This window comes from Lithobates pipiens, unplaced genomic scaffold (genome assembly GCF_037356315.1).
Source record: "Lithobates pipiens isolate NorthernLeopardFrog02 unplaced genomic scaffold, aLitPip1_a1.2 Scaffold_22, whole genome shotgun sequence".
Classification (NCBI taxonomy): domain Eukaryota; kingdom Metazoa; phylum Chordata; class Amphibia; order Anura; family Ranidae; genus Lithobates; species Lithobates pipiens.
The window spans coordinates 301,213,792-301,235,518 of record NW_027507784.1 but is presented as its reverse complement, the minus strand read 5'-3'; the positions used below and the strand labels follow the sequence as shown (position 1 = coordinate 301,235,518).

The 21,727-nt window shown below is 43.6% G+C and overlaps 1 protein-coding gene across 1 annotated transcript in view; it reads right to left on the bottom strand.

Moving 5' to 3' along the window:
• Nucleotides 1-18,882, bottom strand: part of CORO7 (coronin 7) — a 304,349-nt gene extending 285,467 nt beyond the window's left edge. Inside the window, exon 1 of the mRNA XM_077449252.1 lies at nucleotides 18,653-18,882. Within this exon, the coding sequence (XP_077305378.1) occupies nucleotides 18,653-18,712 (60 nt within the window). The 5' untranslated portion in view covers nucleotides 18,713-18,882. The remainder of the gene's footprint in view (nucleotides 1-18,652) is intronic.
• Nucleotides 18,883-21,727: the final 2,845 nt, after the last annotated feature.

Sequence of the window (21,727 nt, the reverse complement as noted above, 5' to 3'; positions counted from 1 at the left end):
AACATAATCCTCAGTTCCTGCCTTCATACACCTTCACACCCCTTATGCCACTGCCTGCTCTGTAACGGACCCTGGCTTGTTATTTGACCACTCTTATGCCTGCCGATTCTGTACATACCGCTGCCTGATCTGGAACTGACCCTGGACTGTTATTCGACCACGCTTCTGCCTAACGATTCTGTACATACCTCTGCCTCATCTGGAACTGACCCTGGACTGTTATTCGACCATGCTTCTGTCTAACGATTCTGTATATATCTCTGCCTGATCTGGAACTGACCTTGGACTGTTTGACCACGATATTTGCCTGCCTCTTGGACTGATCTTGTATTCTGCAACTGGACTAGTGGGATTCAACACGGGGTCTCACATATGTGAGGGGCTCCAGTATAGTTTTTCTGGAAGAAGAAAACAATTTTCTTTGTTTTCTTATTCCTAGATTAGGGTCTGGAGACTCGGAGGCTTCAAAGAGATTTGGGAGGGAGAAGCCTCCACCCCTATCCCCATTCTGTCCTGAACGAGGCTCTACTTTTGTCTGCTGCCTGTAGGACTTACTGCCATCATGCCGCACTGACCACACCACAAGGACCTGCCTACTACCAGGACCAATATTTTTGGCACTGCTGACATCTCTGCACTAACCCTGGACTGTAATATGGACAGTATCCCTGCCTGCTGCCTGAAAAACTGTGTTCGCTGTTGCTGACCAAGTCCCTGCCTGCTGCCTGGACCAGTGATATCCTCCTGTGGACAACTGCGCTTCTAAAACCACAGGTAATCTTTTCTTTACCCTTTGCTCAGCATAATGTATTTGGGGGTGTAATTCTTGGTATGTGCAGGCTATGTGTCCCTGGAACGCCGACTGTGTTTCTTGCATGTTGCGCCTCTGTATTTGGTCAGGCTGTGTAAAAGTCTCACACATGTGGTATCGTTATACTCAGGAGGAGTAGTAGAACGTATTTTGGGGTGTTATTTTTGCTATGTAAATGCTATGCGTTGGAAATATCTTATAAACGGACAACTTTGTGTAAAAAAAAATGCGTTTTCATTTTTTTCCACATTTTCCGAAAACTTCTGGAAAAAAATGAACCATTGAAAAGACTCATTATGCCTCATAGATTATACGTTGGGGTGTTAGCTTTCCAAAATGGGGTCATTTTCTGGACGTTTCCATTGCCCTGGTGTTCCAGGGCCTTCAAAACTGTAATAGGTGGTTGAGAAATGAAATGTGTAATTTATGCTCCTAGAATGCCTGAAGGTGCTACTTCAAAATTAGGCCTCTGTATGTGGTCAGGCTGTGTAAAAGTCTCACACATTTGGTATCGTTATACTCAGGAGGAGTAGTAGAACGTATTTTGGGGTGTTATTTGTGGTATGCACATTCCGTGTGGGAGAAATAAGCTATTACAATGAAAATTTTGTGAAAAAAAAAAATATATATCGTAATTTTGCAAAGAATTATGGGAAAAAATGACAACTTAAAATAACTAACCATGCCTCTTACTAAATACATTGGAATGTCTACTTTCCAAAAAGGGGTCATTTGGGGGGCATTTGTACTTTCCTGGCTTGTTAGGGTCTCAAGAATGGAGATAGGCCTTAGTACATCAGATGTGATCTTTTTTTGCAAATCTTTATGATTTGCACCATAGCTTGTAGACTCTATAAATTTCACACAGATCATATAATATGCAAAAATTTGGGTTATTTTTACCAAAGATGTGTAGTAGTATAAATTGTGGCCAAAATTTATGAAGAAAAATTGCTAATTTGCTAAATTTTGTCACAGAAACGAAGAAAAATTCATTTTTTTTCAAAATTTTCGGTCTTTTTTCATTTATAGCGCAGAAAATAAAAAACCGAGAGGTGATCAAATACCACCAAAAGAAAGCTCTATTGGTATGAAGAAAAGGACAAAAAAATCATTTGGTTACAGTGTTGCATGACTGAGTAATTGTCATTCAAAATGTGAGAGCACTGAAAGCTGAAAATTGGTCTGGGACTGAGGGGGGTTTAAGTGCCCAGTAAGCAAGTGGTTAAACAGTAAGTAATATGCGATTTGGGCTGGATTACAGTGGCTATATAGTTTGATAATTACTTATTATAATGGACTAAATGAAAAGAAGCATCAGAGTGGAAGAGTTTACTTCCTCTTTAATACCGCTTTAAAGTACAGTTATCTGTTAAGAAAAATGTTGTGAGTCAGATCTGTTTTCATTGGGTCAGTTTAGCACAAATGTCTCATAAAAAAAGAGCTTCTTTTCTCCATCATCCTTGTAATTATTTTGTCCTGGATTGTGTGTGATCCGTACCGCAGATAGAACATCAACTAATCTGCATTCCAGCTGTGTATCCGGACTGTAAAGCCACCCACACAGGCTGCATCTGTCCCTTCCTAGATTCCATACATTCATGCATGAATAAACAGACCCGTATATGCTGTATGTTGATTCAGAAAGTGCTGACGGATTGAGGGAAAACCCACAACACAAAGGCAAGTCTAACAGTGGCTCAAACCCCAATTACTTAGATTCAGAATCAGCAGATTCCAAATACATCAGAGCACCAAAGGCACAAAACAATAAAGAAATGCTCCAGAAAAATAATAAGCACAAAAATACAGTTTTTTCATGGATACAGCACAGTGAGTGGGGATTATCACCGAAGGATTACCAAGTAAAAATAAAGAAAAAATTAAAACAAATGTAGCCACCAAACCAATTTACTAGTAACCTGTTTGTTTTGATCTGTGTGGGCTGGGAGTGGCTCAGAGTAGGCTGGTGACTCACAGATAGCATCACTCCACTGTCACCTCCCTTTTCCTTCTAGAGGATTCTAGAAGAGAGGTGGGGAAGAGAAGAAGTGGAGCTGTCTGGGGTGTCTCAGGGAGTCCTGACCAATCCCCAACTAGGATTGGCAGGGGGCAGGCCTCCTTGATATACTCAGGGTCAGCCCAGATGGGGAGGAGTTGTTGGCTGGAAGAACTGAAGATGGAGTGCTAGGCTGGCAGGGGCCTTTGAGGGCACAACCCATCCTGGGGGGGGGTTTGGTTGACTTTGGGCATGGGACTCTGGTGGAGGATGGATCCCTTCAAGAACGCATGAAGGATCTGAACAGGAGGCACAGGGAGGAGTCAGAGAGAGGACAGCAAGTGCTAGTACTGCTGGGGGGAACCACCGGTGTGTGCAGCCAGGAGGGCTGGTGAGTGACGTGTTATTGGCAGGACTGGAGAGGCATGCCAGAGAGGACTGGGAGGAAACAGTCAGAGCTGGGTATGGAGCCAGTGAGGATTGCAATGTCACGGGCAGTGGAGTCGGGCAGATGCAGCCAGGGCCTGAAGAGGGATTACTGGGAGCAGTAGTTCACCAAGCACACAAAGACTTCCTATTCTTTTGCTACCTGTGGTCTCTGCCAGCAAATGGCAATTTCTAGGGCAGTGATGGTGAACCTTGGCACCCCAGATGCTTTGGAACTACATTTCCCATGTAGTTGCAGAGTGCATGAGCATCATGGGAAATGTAGTTCCAAAACATCTGGGGTGCCAAGGCTCGCCATCACTCTTCTAGGGCCTGACTGAGTCAGTATTGGGCCTAACCATGTGCAGGAGAAAGAAAAACAGTCCACAAGCAAGACTGGAGCTGTGAAGTGTATAAAATTGTCCCAAATGATTGAGACACAATCAACTAATTGTTCGTTCTACTGGGCATCCCATATATCCCCATATCTGTCCAAGTTCAAACCCCTCAATAAAAATACAAAAACAAACATATGGACTGTTCATTGTCCACAAAGTGATTGGGAAGTGAATGCCGGGCTGGGCAGAATGACAGGTGGGCCACAACATTCAACAGCCCCTACGAGGGTACCGCTACATATACATCGATTCCATGAACCAAAACAAATTTATTCTGGAAATGGAAATCCAATGCAGCATAAAAAACGTCAACCGTTTCCTAAAAGCCAATTTCTTTATTGTAGTTATCAAAAGGGTGTTTTATTGCTCTGTGTCCCCAAAGGGGAGATTTACTCTCTATTTGTCTTAGGCACTTTTCACACTGGGGCGGTGGGTGTGTTTGTGTCAATTTTGCGGCGCTATTCAGCCGCTAGAGGGGCGCTTTTAGTTTTACCCCCTGCTAGCGGCCGAGAAAGGGTTAAAAATCAGCTGCAAAAGGGTTAAAACCACCGCAAAGCGATATGCTGGCGTTATAGCCGTGCTGCCCCATTGATTTCAATGGGCAGGAGTGGTGAAGGAGCAGTGTATACACCGCTCCTAAGATGCTGCTAGCAGGACTTTTTTTAGCGTCCTGCCAGCGCACCGCTCTAGTGTCAATGCCCTCTGAACTTTCACATTGGAGAGACAGAAGCCACTCTTTCAGGGCGCTTTGCAGGCGCTATTTTTAGAGCTGTAGCGCCTACAAAGTGCATCAGTGTGAAAGGGGTCTAAGTGACCATTATCACTGGGACTAGTGTTACCAAACCCAGGACCCTGCATTCACTAGCATACTTGTACCTGATTAGGGAACCACAAAGTACTAAATATGGAGGATCATTTATACAGGGCAGAGGAGAAAAATAAAAAAACAGAAAAATAGCTTCACTGCAAAACAAAAAATTGAGAATGTGTTTTTACAAATATGACAAATAAGGCTGAAAAAAAAAAAAAAACAAAGGAATGCAGACGAAGGAAAAAAAAATTACACAATATAAAAAAAATAAAATAAAAAATAAAATACAGAACATAAAACATAAATAAAATGCTATATGCTAAATAAATAGAATACTGTTTTGCTAAAATTATGAATAGACAATACACGCTTCTCTTATTTTGTCCTTTTTAGGTTTTCCCTGTGCTTTTGGCTTTAGGATGACATAACCAGGGAGGGTCGCTCATTGTGGAATACAACATGCAGCTTCTTTCCTGATGCAGATGTGTAAAGGATAACAAACATTTCTTTACCGGTCTGTTCATAGCAGCCGGCATGCGTTAAGTTCCATATAATGCACACATATGCACTGTGTGGGGGGTGATTTAATGCATGCATGGCTCTGCTGTTTGTTTGTTTTTTACTCTATTTAAAATTACAAAAAAAATTAATAAAAAAAAAAGACCACACACTTCACTAACATGCTGTGACATACGTTGGGTTGTGTAAAAATTCAATAAGGTGAGGTGCGGTGTGGAGAGCTGCGCTACGTAAAAATACTTACACGCTGCATTTTTACACAACGCACATGTAAGGTGTGACCAGGGAACATGGGAAACAATTGTGTGAAGGCTCAGTTGGGCTTTGAGGACAACAAGCACCATTGCCTAATCATAGCAACACAAGTCTAAAAAGCATTAAAAATGTATCTCTATGTAAATTGATCTATGCAGAGATTATTACACAGGTTTGCATCACTGACTTCTGGTGTGGTTGTATACCCAAATTTTTAACTTCATATAACTTCTATAATAAGGCTTACCTGTAGGTAAAAAAAATATCTCCTAAACCTGTACGGTTTAGGAGATATTCCCCTCGGTATGCGCCGCTGGCGGCAGCGGCGCATGCGCACAAGGGGGTTCTCGCCGTCAAAATCCGGCAGCGGCCGACCGGCCGGACTGAAATCTCCCGCGCACATGCGCGGGAGTGACGATATCGCGGCCCCGGCCACTCACAGCGCCGGAGCCGCGATACCCGGAAGAAACGCAGAGGGAGCATGTCAGCTCCCTCGGCGTGGATCGGGCCAGATGTCGGGGCCTCGTTCTAAGGTAAGTATTTCATAATGAGCTAGTATGCGGTGCATACTAGCTCATTATGCCTTTTGCTTTGCAGGTTTAAAAAAAAAAAAAAAATGTGCGGGTTTACTACCGCTTTAAGCATGCTGCTTTACTGATCCATTGGCTCCAATCGTTTTTGAGTTGCTACCCCAGAACAAGCATGCAGAACATTTCTGACTTTGCTAGCTGCATGACTTTTCCAGGTCAATTAAAGCTGAACTCCACGTATGGATTTTATTGCATGCAGGCAGTCCCCTGGGTTACAAACAAGATGTAATGTAGGTTTGTTCTTAAAGTGGTGTTGCCACCAAAAAAAAAAAAAAAAAAAAAAAAAAAAAAGTGCTTAAAATTCATAAAAAAAAAAAAAATAATAATAATAATAATAATAATTGGGGAAAAAATTTTTTTTTACTCACCGCAAAATGCCTGTTGCTAGGGGGTCCCTCGTAGTCTGTCTCCTTCATTGCCCGGACTGTTGACATCACTTCCCCTCGGTGCCGCACAGTCATCTGGGACCTGTCACGTTATGCGCAGTGGGTGCCCGGGTTTGAGAGGGGGAGATTTCCTCTCACTTCCTGTTGTCTCCCTCCATTTATAAGTATGTGTTGTATGTAAGTCAGATGTTTATAACCCGGGGACTGTCTGTAGTTACATTGGTCCAGCTGGACACCATGTAAATATGCATATATCATACCTGAAGGAACTCTCTGGAAGCAGAAAATCACTGTAGCAGTTGCTACCACTAAAATGATTGCTACTGTCCTCTGGGTCCCATGCCTCCATGTTTCGGCTGCCCTTGTGCATAGTACCCACTGTGGGTCGCTCACTGGGCACGGTACTATTCACGAAACGCCTTGCATTTTTCTCTAAATGGATCTGGCAAATAGTGAAGTTTGCTGTAGTAGCTGCGACTACTACAATGACTGTCCACTACCGCAGCGGTCCCACAAGTATGGCATATGTATACTAACATTGATCCAAGCTGGACCAATGTAACTATGCAATACAATCCATATCTGGAGTTCAGCTTTAACCACTTGCCGACCGTATAACTTATATATATGGCAGGAAGGTGTCTCTGCTGCATAGGATCACACACCTAGTACTGGATCCTGCCCTTCCGGGTCTGAGGCACGCATGTGTGCGTCGGAGAGCCGTTCCTGCTGTGATTATACATGCATTATATGTAAACAAGGCAGATCGCCGTTCTGTTAGTAGAGAAGGCATTGATTCTGTGTTCCTGCGGGAACATGGATCAAGGCCTTCCCATAATAGTAAAAACACCTCCTACACAGTAAACAAGCACTGGCTAGGCACACAGTTAACCCTTTGCTTGCCCCTTCCCAGTCAGTGTCAGTACAGTGACAGTGCATATCATTTTTTTTTAGCCCTGATTACTGTATTAGTGTCACTGGTTCCCAAAAAGTGTCAGTTAAGCCCCATACACACTATCAGATTTTCGTCTTCAGATTTACCAAAACCATATAATATGAGGTCAAACCTTAGGAGTTTCAATTTGTATGCAATCAGGCAGGCCCTTTTGGTAAATCTAAAGACAAAAATCACCAGAAAATCTGATAGTGTGTATGGGGCTTAAGTGTCTAACTTGTCTGCCACAATATTGCAGTCGCGCTATAAGTCACCGATCACTGCCATTACTAGAAAAAAAAAAAAAAAAAGAATTCCTCAACTATATCCCATAGTTGGTAGAAGCTACGATTTTTGCACAAACCAATCAATATTACGCTTATAGTCATTTTTTTACCAAAAATATGTAGCAGAATACATATTGGCCTAAATTTATGAAGAAATTAGATTTTTTACGTTTTATAGCAAAAAAAATAGAAATGAAAATTGTCTGTTTTTTTTTGTTTATAGTGCAAAAAATAAAAACCGCAGAGGTGATCAAATACCACCAAACGAAAGCTCTATTTGTGAGAAAAAAAAGACTTACATTTTTATTTGAGTACAGTGTCGCACGACTGTGCAGATGTCAATTAAAGTAAAGTAGTGCCGTATTGCAAAAAATGGCCTGGTCATAAAGGGGATTGGGGGTAAATCTTCTGGAGTTAAAGTGGTTAAAGTAGAACTATAGGCAAAACGTTTCGCCATCTGTGTTCCACTGAAGAGATTTCCCGTCACTTCCTATCCCATAGCCAAACAGGAAGTGCGAGTATATCCCTGCAAATTAAAGAAATCTCTTGGAAATCCCCCCCCCCCCCCCCCCCCCGGTTGCTAGAAAGGTCCCTGTTGGAAGATTATCCCCTGTTGCTTTTTTTGGGACAACCTAAAATTTGGGATTTTCTTTTCATTTCAAAAACAGGTAGAAGATCTGGACAGCCGCACTCAAAAAAGTTTTTTTGCCGTTTTTTTTCAAAAATTCTTGTGAACAAAAATACAAGCCACAGCAGGAACAGACAGGAGCCAACGCGTTTCACACTTCAATGTAGTTCTTAGTCATAGCTCACTTTCAATGATAATGGTATACAGGTATACAGGACAAATAGAGAGGGTGAATCTCCATAATGGGGACACAGACAGCAATAACTGACAGGTGGTGTTCTTATCCCTCTCCATTCTATCCAAAAAAAGTTTTGCCCTTAGTTATACTTTAACTTATGGGTGCTTAACCTGTGGTGCTCCAGCTGTTGCAGAACTACAATTCCCATCATGCCTCTGCCTTTGGAAATCATGCTTGTAACTGTCAGCGGCCTGCAATGCCTCCTGAGACTTGTAGTTCCACAACAGCTGGCGGGCCCCAGGTTGAACACCCATTAGGCTCCTAGCATTTTCAGAAGCTAAGCTCAGGGACAGCAGCAACCTCCTTATTCTAGCACAGCTTGCCAAAAGTTTTACCACTGGATGCAAGTGACAAAACTTGCTGGACTCTGTAGTTCCTCTTTAGATGAAAAGTTATGGGTTACCAGGTGTAATAAGTATTCTAACTTTACATGCACATAGCTCTTTCCATTAATCTTGCCTTTGAGTCAGTAATAAGGATAGCCCTGCCAATGTATACGGCTGAACGTGCCAACAGGCACAGGAAGTACGGGAGGAAATGAAAGTCTTATGACAGCTCCAAACAAACAAGACAGCGGAAATCATCAGTTCTGTGCAATACTCAGAAACAGCACTCCTTGTATATGATTGATACCAAAGAATATACTGTAGAACTGTGTATGCAGATGACTGGCACCATCTCCAGGATTTCACATGTTCCCCAACGGAAGAAGTGGGAAGTGAGTGGGAGGACCCAGCGACAGCTGCGGAGGCACAGCTAAATATTACCAGATTTATTATGCAAAAAAATCTGCAGGGTTCTGCAACCCATAGAAACCAGCTCAGTGCAATCACACAAATAAAAGCGGATCTGTTGCCCTGGGTTAAAGGGTTAAACTACCGTTCACTAATACTATATTATTTTGTTGTGACTCAACAGCTCACACTGAGGCCCTATTCACACCTGAACGTAGCGGTTTTGAGTGTTTTTCCGCCGTTTCGTCGCACGTATTGGTGTTTTTATGCAGCGTTTTCTGGCGTTTTTGAGCTTTGGCGTTTTTATTATTAGCCAATAGGAAAAATTATCATTTGTTTCATCATCATCTGTGGACATCATGTTTGTCATCTGCTTCCTGCTCCAAAAACGCCTGAATCTGCCCGATTCTGGAGGGGAAAAAAAATCTATTATTCTCAATGGAGATGGTTCACATCTCCACTCCAAAATGCCAGAAGCCAGAAGCTCAAAAAAGTCTGAAGCTCAAACAAGTTCTGCTTTTTACATTGGTGACCTTTTGACCTGCATAAAATCACGCCAAAATGCCATAAAAAAACGCAGCAAAAATCTCACAAAAAAAAAAAACACGATTTTCTGCCTAAAAACGATACACTCAGGTGTGAATGGGCCCTTAGGATGTTGCAGTAAGGCAGCCTGTTGAAATCAATGGGCTTCTAATGCACCAAAATACCTCAAAAGTCAGTTCGCACATGCACTCTTATGCCCCGTACACACGGTCTGATTTTCCCATGGAAAATTTTCCATCCGAATTTCTGTCACAGAAAATTTGAGATCTAAACCTCAAATTTTCCATCAACAAAATCTGTTGTTGGAAATTCCGATCGTGTGTACACAATTCCGACGCACAAAGTTCGACGCATGCTCAGAATCACGCAGAAGAGCCGCACTGGCAAGTGAACTTCATTTTTCTCGGCTTGTCGTATGTGTTGTACATCACAGCGTTCTTCACGTTCGGAAATTCCGACAACTTTCTGTGACCGTGTGTATGCAAGACAAGTTTGAGCCAACATCCATCGGAAAAAAAAATCCATGGATTTTGTTGTCGGAATGTCCGATCGTGTGTACGACAACATTAGTGCACCGCGGTGCTATTTAAAATGAATGCTACCACAAAGTGTCAACCAATGCACGTTACATGCATTCCCGTAATACATAGATCATTGATAAATCAGCCCGGAACCTATCAAATAAAAATGAACAAATTACAGTATCTCACAAAAGTGAGTACACCCCTCACACAAATATTTTATTATATATTATCATGTGACAACACTGAAGAAATGACGCTTTGCTGCAATGTAAAGTAGTGAGTGTACAGCTTGTATAACAGTGTAAATTTTCTGACCCCTCAAAATAACTGTCTAAATGTCTAAACCGCTGGCAACAAAAGTGAGTACACCCCTTCGTGATAACTTACAAATTGGGCCCAATATTTTATGTGGCCACCATTATTTTCCAGCACTGCCTTAACCCTCCTGGGCATGGAGTTCACCAGAGCTTCACAGGTTGCCACTGGAGTTCTCTTCCACTCCTCCATAACAACATCACGGAGCTGGTGCGCTCCTCCACCTTTTGTTTGAGGGTGCCCCACAGATTTTCAATAGGGTTTAGGTCTGGAGACATGCTTGGCCAGTCCATCACATTTACCCTCAGCTTCTTTAGCAAGGCAGTGGTCATCTTGGAGGTGTGTTTGGGGTTGTTATGTTGGAATACTGCTCTGCGGCCCAGTCTCCGAAGGGAGGGGATCATGCTCTGCTTCAGGAGGTCCCAGTACATGTTGGCATTCATGGTTCCCTCAATGAACTGTAGCTCCCCAGTGCCGGTGTCTTGTAAAATAGTGTCCTCCATCAGATAGTGTCCCCTGCATACTGCGCATGCGCAGTACACAGGAACACAGATTCCGAAAATTGCCGAGGATGAACGGCGCCTGCGCCGTGAGTCCAGGTTCTATCCCCACTATCCAAGTGGACATAGAGTTAGAATAAAAAAGAGCCGAGCGGAGCGAGGCAGAGCCCGAAGCGTGGCGAGCGAAGCTCGCCCGCGAGGGGCCCTCTAAAATTCACAACCCTATGTCCGCTTGGATGGTGGGGCTACCACCTCCACTCACGGCGCAGGCGCCGTTCAGCTTCGGAGTTTTTCCGAAGCTTCGTCTGCTCCGTACTGCGCATGCGCAGTACGGAGCAGACACCATTTGATGGGCGGACTCTATTAGGCAGAACACCGGCAGCACTCAGCCCCAGACCATGACACTCCCACCATCAACTAAAAAACCAGAAGGAGGGTGTGAAAATGCATTACAGTCTATTTAACATTGGTTCCTATGGCTCACGTTCACATTTTCCACCAGTGCATTTTTTTTGCACACAGTATGTTTTATTGTTTTTGGCTCTATATACTTTAATGAAATGGCATGAAAACGTTTGTACGTTCGTTTTTGGTGCATTTTCCTGCATGACAACAGACTCTTTCTCCTAGCAACATTAAAGTGGTTGTAAAGGGTGAAGGTTTTTTATCTTTATGCATGCCATGTATGAAGGTAAAAAAAACTTCTGTGTGCGGCAGCCCCCCCAATACTTACCTGAGCCTGGTAGCAATCCAGCGATGTGCATGAAAGTCTTGGCTCTCCCTCCTCATTGTCTGAGACAGCAGTGGTAGCCTTTAACTCCTGTTATTGTCAATCACAGCCAGTGAGCCAATGATGAGAGAACGGGGGCGGGCTAAGCCACTCTCTGTGTGTGAAGGGACACACAGAGCCATGATTCGGGAGCCCCCATAGCAACCTGCTTGCTATGGGAGCACTATGCAGGAGGGAGGGGGTTTAGAGGCATCGGCAGGGGACCCGAGAAGAGAAAAAGTATGACTTGTTTGATATTTTTAAACAAAAGAAAATCTGCCTTCAAAGCGGAGTTCCGCTCAAAAGTGGGGGGGGGGTACCTAGTTGACAGGTACCCCGCTACCACTTCCACCACCTAGGCGCCTTGAGCAGAAGTTCTCCTCTCCTTTTCCCTCCCTGCAATCTTCTGGGACACGTCAAGAAAAAAAAAAAAAAGGTGAAAAACCGCTAATAAATGCTAAAAAATGCCATTGCAAAAATGTTGAAAAATGCTGAAAAAAGGTTGAAAAACTCACTGCAAAGCTACTGACATTTTAATAACGTTATTTTAACGTCCAGTGTGCATGAGGCCTTAAAGCAGGGTTAAAAAAACTTTGAACATCTTACGGAGCACTGTTCAATCCATCTTTAGAAAATGGAAAGAGTATGGCACAACTGCAAACATACCAAGACATGACCGTCCACCTAAACTGGCAGGCCGGGCAAGGAGAGCATTAATCAGAGAAGCAGCCAATATACCCATGGTAACTCTGGAGGAGCTGCAGAGATCCACAGCTCAGGTGACAGAATCTGTCCACAGGACAACTGTTAGTCGTGCTCTCCACAAATTTGGCCTTTATAGAAGAGTGGCAAGAAGAAAGCCTTTGTTGAAAGAAAGCCATAAGAAGTCCTGTTTGCAGTTTGCGAGAAGCCATGTGGGGGACACAGCAAACATGTGGAAGAAGGTGCTCTGGTCAGATGAGACTAAAATTGAACTTTTTGTCTTAAAAGCAAAATACTATGTGTGGCGGAAAACTAACACTGCACATCACCCTGGAAACACCATATGTGAAACATGGTGGTGGCAGCATCATGTTGTGGGGATGCTTTTTTTTTTTTTTTAGCAGGGACAGGGAACCTGGTCAGAGTTGATGGGAAGATGGATGTTACCAAATACAGGGCAATCTTAGAATAAAACTATTAATTATAATATTTTCCGACAACAAAATCTGATAGTTTAAATTCCGATGGTGTGTAGACAATTCCGCCGGACAAAGTGCCACGCATGCTCAGAATAAATTACGAGATGAAAGCTATTGGCTACTGCCCTCTTTATAGTCCCGTTGTACGTGTTGTATATCACCTTGTTCTGAATGATTGGATTTTCCTACAACTTTGTGCGACCGTGTGTATGCAAGACAAGTTTGGGCCAAAATCCGTCTGAACGGATTTTGTCGTCGGAATGTCCGACCGTGTGTACATGGCATTAGAGTCTGCAAAAGACTTGAGACTGGGGCGGGGGTTCACCTTCCAGCAGGACAACAACCCTAAACATACAGCCAGAGCTACAATGGAATGGTTTAGATTAAAGCATATTCAGGTGTTAGAATCGCCCAGTCAAAGTCCAGACCTAAATCTAATTGAGAATCTGTGGCAGGATTTGAAAATTGCTGTTCACAGACTCTCTCCATCCAATCTGACAGAGCTTGAGCTATTTTGCAAAGATAAATGACCAGAAATGTCACTCTCTAGATGTACAAAGCTGGTAGAGACATCCCCAGAAAGACTTGCAGCTGTAATTGCAGCGAAAGGTGGTTTTACAAAGTATTGACTCAGGGGGGCTGAATACAAATGTACACTACACTTATCACATATTTATTTGTAAAAAATGTTGAAAACCATTTATAAATTTTCCTTCCCCTTCACAATTAGACCAACACAAAGTGGCACATATCACATAAAATTCCAATAAAATACATTTACATTTTGGTTGTAACATGACAAAATGTGGACAATGTCAAGGGGTATGAATACTTTTTCAAGGCCCTGTAGATTTAGCATTAGGTACAGAAGGGGTAAGCGGTGATTTCTTCTATGATTAGATCTTCGGCCACCCTCAGTAGAAATACAGTTATATACATAAGCTTACTTGCATAATGTCAGCATATTTTAGGTCTGGTTAAGGACAAACATTCCATATAAAAGACATATTTAGGACGGGGAATTTCCTGGAGGTCTGCATGCTGCAGGTTCCATTTCTGTGTATTGGCTCCTTTAGATACACACCACAGACTATAAATAGTTTTCATTTCAGTTTTTTTTTCCCTCAATTGTTCACCTAAATGTGCAAAAAGCTTTGAAAATGCACAGAGGACCACTGGGCTAAATTTATCATAGCAGCAGCAGCAGAAGAAAAAGCCACGCTGTTCCAATTAGAGGGAACTCTGCATGTTCTAAGGCTGCCTACAGATTTCCAGCACGCTGCATGGCCATTAGCTGAGAATGATCTTTCCAACTAAAGATCTTTCTAGATCTGGTCGGGTCAGAATTTGGTGTAAACGACATGAAAGCGCATGGATCCATCCTGCCTTGTATCACCGGATCAGGCTGGTGGTGGGGGTGTAATGGTGTGGGGGATATTTTCTTTGCGCACTTTGGACCCCTTAGTACCAGTTGAGCACCGTTTAACCACTTACGGACCCACCGCCACTGTTTTACGGCGGCTGTTTGAAGGAGGATATCGTTGTTATGGCAGCAGCTAGCTGCCATTACCCTGGTATCCCCCTCTTCAGATGGCGGTCCGCTACAAGATAAAAGGAGGTCCCTGTGGCGGATTCACCACAAAATCACTTTTATCGATAGCGGGAGAGAACCCCCCCCCCCCCCCCCGCCGCGATCCGATGCCCTCCGCCACTTACCGGAGCTGTTGTCAGCAGCGGAGGCGCTCGCGTCTTCTCGATGGCTCAGTATGAAGACGAGTGAGGGGAAGATGGCCTCCACCCGTCTCCATACAATTGCTGGGCGGAAGCGACGTCAAAATGTCGCTTCTGCCCACAGCTCTTAAAAGGGACAATTTTTGTAAATGATTTTTTTAAATTACAATTTTATTTATTTTTTACTGCATTTTAGTGTAAATATGAAATCTTAGGTCTTTTTGACCCCAGATCTCTTATTTAAGAGGTCCTGTCATGCTTTTTTTCTATTACAAGGGATGTTTACATTCCTTGTAAAAGGAATAAAAGCGACAATTTTTTTTTTTAAACATATAAAAACGGTGTTCAAACCACACATGTGAGGTATCGCTGCGATCGGTAGAGCGAGAGCAATAATTCTAGCTCTAGACCTCCTCTATAACTCAAAACATGCAAAGTGTAGAATTTTTTAAACGTCGCCTATGGAGATTTATAAGGGTAAACGTTTGTCGCCATTCCACGAGCGGGCGTAAATTTGAAGTGTGACATGTTGGGTATCAATTTACTCTGCGTAACATTATCTTTCACAATATAAAAACAAATTGGGCTAATTTTACTGCTGTCTTATTTTTTTATTCAAAAAAGTTAATTTTTTCCCAAAAAGGTGCACTTGTAAGACCGCTGCGCAAATACAGTGTGACAAAAAGTATTGCAACAACCGCCATTTTATTCTTCTATATATAATGTTTGGGTGTTCCAAGTAATTTTCTAGCAAAAAAAAAAAATGTTTTAAACACATAAGCAGCAAAATCTCAAAACAAGGCCGGTCCTTATGTTTTTTAAAACACGGCCTTCCTGTGTATTATTGCTGATCATGCCCATCCCTTTATGACTACAGTGTACCCATGTTCTGATGGCTCCTTCCAGCAGGATAATGCACCATGTCCCAAAACTCAAATCATCTCACCCCTGGTTTCTTGAATCTGACAATGAGGTCACTGTACTCCAATGACCTCCACACTCACCACATCTCAATCCAATAGAGTACATTTGGGATGTGGTGGAGCGGGAGATTCCCATCATGGACGTGCAGCCGTCAAATCTGCAGCAACTGCGTAATGCTATCATGTCACTATGGACCAAAATCTCTGAGGAATGTTTCCAACACTGTTGAATCTGTGCCATGAAGAATGAAGGCAGTTCTGAAGGCAAAAGGGGGTCCAACCCAGAACTAGCAAGGTGTACATAATAAAGAGGTGTGTTTAAAACGTCCCCTGTAACCTTTCCTGTGGACAGTTCACATAAAATAAGTTACTTCCACCTATCGTAGTCACTTCCTCGTAACATGTGATAGATCCTGACTATACAACCCTTATCTATATATGAGAGTCGCTGACATCCTAATAACCTGTAGAGCTCCTGGGGAACTACAACTCTCAGCTTACACCGCCACCTACAGCTCACAGGAACGTGTAGCCGATCACATGATGTAAATACACAGAAGTGCTGATTTACATCTATGAACTGCAGGAAGGTGCATATTACTGCAATGCACATTCCATGCACTGACACGTTCATTTTATTATCACTGCAATACACATGCATAGCAGCGCAGAGCAATGCACCACGGGGATTTGCAGCACAATTTAGTGACCTGTCCAATCTTTCGGAGGTTCAGAAGTCTATTGATTTCAATTAACCGCCTGAATCCGACACATGCGAACGTCTACGCTTAGGCTGGATTTTTAGTGCATTTTGCAGATTTGCACTACAGAACATGTTCCATAGGAAACCATGTTACATGGACTGTAGTGCAAATCTGCAAAATGCAAAAAAAAAATGTATATGTGTGAATCCAGCCCAAGGGCCAGTTCACACCGCCTGCTGTCCAGTGTGCTTTTTTTCTGCATCAAAAACCCATGGAAAGTAGGGTATATGGTTTTCATGGTATAGTTCACAGCAGTGCTTGCAGTTCCAGTTCCTCAAAAAAAAAAAAAAAAAAAAAAAAAAAAAAGTAGAACATGCTGCATTTTTCCTGCACTGGAACGCTGTAAAACGCATCAAAAACACACTGAGACGCACAAAAAATGCACTGCACTACACTTATCCTTTTTTAGGGGCAGTTCACACCATAGAAACGCAGGCCGGATGTGCTCCAGATGCTTTTTTGCAGGTGCGTTTTTGATGCGTTTTTGATGCAGTCCAGTGCATTTTTCCCCCCTTTTTCCCCCTTAACCTCAAGTAAGAACATGGGTGTTCCAGTGCGTTTTTGGTGCATTTAGGTGCGTTCCCGTGAGTTTTTGATGCTTTTTCCAGTGCAGTAAAAATGCATGTTCTACTTTTTTTTTCTGGAACTGGAATGCACTGGTGTAAACTATGCCATTGAAAACCATATAACCTACTTTCTATGCATTTTTGATGCAGGAAAAAAAAGGCACTGGACTGCATGTGGTGCGACATGGCCCTTAAAGTGGTTGTAAACCCTTACAAACCACTTTGACCTACAGGTAAGCCTAGATTATGGCTTACCTGTAGGTCCAAGAAATATCTCCTAAACCTACACGGTTTAGGAAATATATAAAAAAAAAAAAAAAGACAGGCACCGCTGTCTATGGTGCATGCGCCTTACACAGCGGCGCACAGGCACATTATCACTGTTAGCAGTAGGGATGAGCTCAGGCGTGTTCGCATGGAGGTTGGCGCAGCACTGCGCTAATCACAGGCAGTGAGACATTGCCCGTTCTCTGCAGCCGCACATCGGGGCAATGTCTCCCTGCCTGTGATTAGCGCAGCGCTGCGCCGACTTCCTGGCGGGCTCTGCATGTGTTCCATGCAAACACGCCTGAGCTCATCCCTAGTTAGCAGCATGCCACTGCTAACGGCGATATGCCATTAGTGGCGGCTCCTGTGCGCATGCGCGGGAGAGACGTCATCGCTGCTCTGGCGCTGTGAGTGGCCGGAGCAGCGATACCCGTAAGATACCCATCATGGTTTACTTCCTCATTAAAGTGGTTGTATAGTCTTTTTTTTTTTACTTTTACCTACAGGTAAGCCTATAATAAGGCTTACCTGTAGGTAAAAAAAAAACTGTATAGTTTAGGAGTTATTCCCCTCGCAATGAGCCACTGACTGCAGCGGGGCATGTGCACACGGGATTCTCGGCTGAAAGCCTGGCAGACGCCATACCCTGCCGGAAAGAAATTTCCCGCGTGCATGCGCGGGAGTGACGATATTGGGGCTCCGGCCACTCACAGTGCCGGAGCTGCAATACCCGGCATACTAGCTCATTATGCGTTTTGCTTTCAGGTCTGGAAAAAAAAATTAAAAATAATAATATGTCAGTGGGTTTACTCTTGCTATAAGGTTAACAAAAAAGGGGGGGAGGGTGAGCACTGGACTGCATCAAAAACGCACCGGAATGCATCAAAAACGTGCATGCAGAAAAGCACCTGGAACACATCCGGACTGCGTTTCCTTTGTGTGAACTGATCCTAATGGCCAGTTCACATCTGCGCTGTGCGTTTCACATGCATTTTAGATGCACTCCGTCGAATGTGCGTCTTGATAAAAGCGCATCAGAGATGCAGCATGCAACTAAAAACGCCTAAAAAACACACAGGCGTGAGCCTAACATGCGTCGGCACACCGTACAAATGTAAATGGTCGCCAGCTGTCAGCTGAGGGACTCTGCATTCAGTAAAGCAGGACGAGCAGCACTGTGTGCAGAGTTCAGTAACTCATAGCAACTGATCAGTCTGCTGCAAAGTCAATGCTTAGCGGTTGCTATGGGTTATCACCCCCTGCACCGATTTGTTACGTAAACCGATAGGGTGTAAATCCTATCGGTCCGAAGGTGAGGAGCCGGGGATCACCTCCATAGGTGTATTCTCCTTATATGGTCATATGAATGAGCTCACCCATGGGTGCCCCTTTGCCCCGCCCCAATGCACAAGTTTAACCCCATCCTGCCCTCACCCAGCTGCATTCATGACACATGGCAATGCAAGTCAGGGCAGAACTCCTGAGACTGTGCAATGCACCTCCCAATGCATTCACCCCACACTGCTGTCACCCATCACAGACCCCCTCACCTCCTTTTTGGGGATCTTCGGGATGCAGTTCTTGAATTTAGATGGCTTGAACCGATTCATATTGTTGCAGACAGGCTGTTCCCCTCCCAATGACTGTCACAGCCTGTTCCTGAGTGCCGTGTCCGTCCCTGAGTGTTTGCCTCCGGCACTGTGTCTGTATCTTCCTCTCTCACTCTCTGCTCTCCCTGGAGTCCCTCCCAGCCCAAGAGACAGCGTTCGAGCGATCACATCGGCGATCGATTGCTCCTGGCGGCTCGGGACAGTTTCCGCGTCTGTCATTCTCTAGGCATGCCTGTCAGTGTTATTGTTGCTATGGAGACAGATTCTGCACGTGGTACATAGTTGTCAATTTCAAATGGGCTCTTCCATTTTTATTATGATCATTTTTATTACATAGATTTTATATAGTAACAGTTTGCACAGCACTTTACAAACGAATTAAGCACTTATGGGCCAAACCTCTTTCTGAGATTTGTTTACAAGTTCAAAAGAGTTTTTTTTTTTGCTAGAAAATTACTTAGAACCCCCAAACATTATACATTTTTTTTTCTAACACCCAAGACAATAAAGTGGTGATCGTTGCAATACTTTCTGTCACATCGTATTTACACAGCGGTCTTACAAGCGCACTTTTTTTGGAAAAAAAGTACACTTTTTTTAATTAAAAAATAAGACAACAGTAATGTTAGCCCAATTATTTTTATTTTTTTTATATATTGTGAAAGATAATGTTACGCCGAGTAAATTTATATCACACATGTCAGGCTTCAAAACTGCACCCACTCGTGGAATGGCGACAATTTTTACCCTTAAAAATCTCCATAGACGACATTTTAAAAATTCTACAGATTGTTTTGAGTTACAGAGGAGGTCTAGGGCTAGAATTATTACTCTCGCTCTACCGATCGCGGTGATACCTCACATGTGTGGTCTGAACACCATTTTCATATGTGGACGCTACTCATATATGCGTTCGCTTCTGCACGTGAGCGCAGCGGGATGGGGCGTGTTTAAAAAAAAGTTTCTTATTTATTTTACGTTTTATTTTTTATTTTTACACTGTTCTTTTTTTTTTTTTTTTATTGTGTCACTTTTATTTCTATTACAAGGAATGTGAACATCCCTGGTAATAGAAAAAAGCATGACAGGACCTCTTAAATATGAGATCTGGGGTCAAAAAGACCTCAGATCTCATATTTACACTAAAATGCAATAAAAAAATTTATGAATAAAAATTTTTCTTTTGGAAAAAAAAAAATGGCCCTTTAAGACCTATGGGCTGAAATGACATTTTGATGGCGCTTCCGCCCTGCAAAGGTATGGAGACAGGTAGGGGCCATCTTCCCCTCACTCGTCTCCATACCCAGGAAGGAGACGCATCCGATTGCCTCCACCGCTACCAACGGCTCCGGTAAAAGTGATCTTGTGGCGAATCCGCCACAGAGACCAGTATTATCGGAAACCGGACTGCCCACTGAAGAAGAGAATACTGGGGTTGTGGCAGTTAGCTGCTGCCATAACAATGATATACCACTTCAAAGTGAGGACGTATAGCTGTTTGCGGCGGTCCAGAAATGGTTAAACTACAACTAAAGGCAAAACTTGCTATTTAGATGCAGTGGTGAAGGGTTAAAGAGGAATTCACCCCCCACTAAAAAAAATTTAAGTCAGCAACTACACATACTGTAGTTTCTGACTTTTAATATAAAGACACTGTTCTGGAATCCAGCAATGTCGGCACCCCAGCCGATGTTTCCATCAGCTCTCCGGTGCTGCTGCCGCCGCCGTGGCCTGTAAGAGGAACCAGCATTGAAGCCTTGCTGCGTTAGTTGGCCAGGAAAGGAGGAGCGGGAGTCGTACTTCCAGGGTAACTCGCCGCAGCCAGGTCTCCCAGAATTGGGGATGGGTACCTGTCAAAAACAGGTACCCGTTCCCCCCGAAAGGTGCCAAATATGGGAGGAGGCAGATTTTTGGGCACTTTTTGGGCACTTTTGGGTGGAATTACGCTTTAAGCTCTGTCAAGTTTTATTGTTCTCTGTGTCCCTGTATTTGTCCTGATCATCACTGTCACAGGATCAATTCCAAACAGAGTTTGAATTGCCACCAGAACAAGAATAAAGGGGAAATCTTCCAATGTGGGCACTTGTTTCGGTGACCCCTGTCTAAGGGCTCGTTCATCAATGCTTTGCTTTCTGAAGAGCAGTCCAGTTTTGGATTGCTTTTCTGAGTGCATATGACAGGCAGTGAGGAGACATTGTATTGTCTCCTCATCTGCCTGGTTTAACCATTTGAATCCCACACTAGCGTGCCGCAACTACATGCATTTGCGGGGATCTTGCTGAGCAGCTATATTCACTTGAATGGTTCACAAGCCCATTAGAGGCAAAGCATCATACCCGTGGCATGTGTATATCCCTGACTGCTGCCTCTGCAGCTAAAGGTAAAAGTGGTTAAGGGGTGGTAAAAACACAGCTCAACCTTGGTGTTTTTTACCTCCCCAACCGCTCATATGACCGAGGCCAATTCTTGAATCGGCTCTCGGGTGCTGGTGCCACCATCTTGGCTAAGGGAAACCGGCAGTGAAGCTTCATGGCTGGTTTCCTACTGCACATACGTAAATCCTGCTGCGCTTTGTGAATTGGCCAGGAAGGAGGGGGGGCTCACTTCACCCACAGCAAAGTGAGCAGGAAGGGGGAGCTGGTACCTGTCAAAACCAGTTACCCACTCCCCTCCCCAAAGGTGTCAAAGGTGGTAGTGGAGAGGGGAGGAGGCAGACAAGTGGAGCTTCCCCTTTATTTACATGTAAGGCCTCTTGAACACTGCAGCTTGAAAATGCTCAGAACAGCATTTTTTTTTTTGCTGATCTAAAATGCAACCCATTGTTTATATTGTGCCTGTGCACACAGGCGAGTAAACAAGCACTGCTTATTAATGAGTAAAAAAGAAAAAGAAAAATCTGCTTTGCCAGTGAGTATTTTTGCAGTTTTTTTTTTACAAATACGCATGAATACACGCAAATACGTGCAAATGCCATGCTTCCTGCTTGTGTGTGCATACACTCAAATACGCACTAAT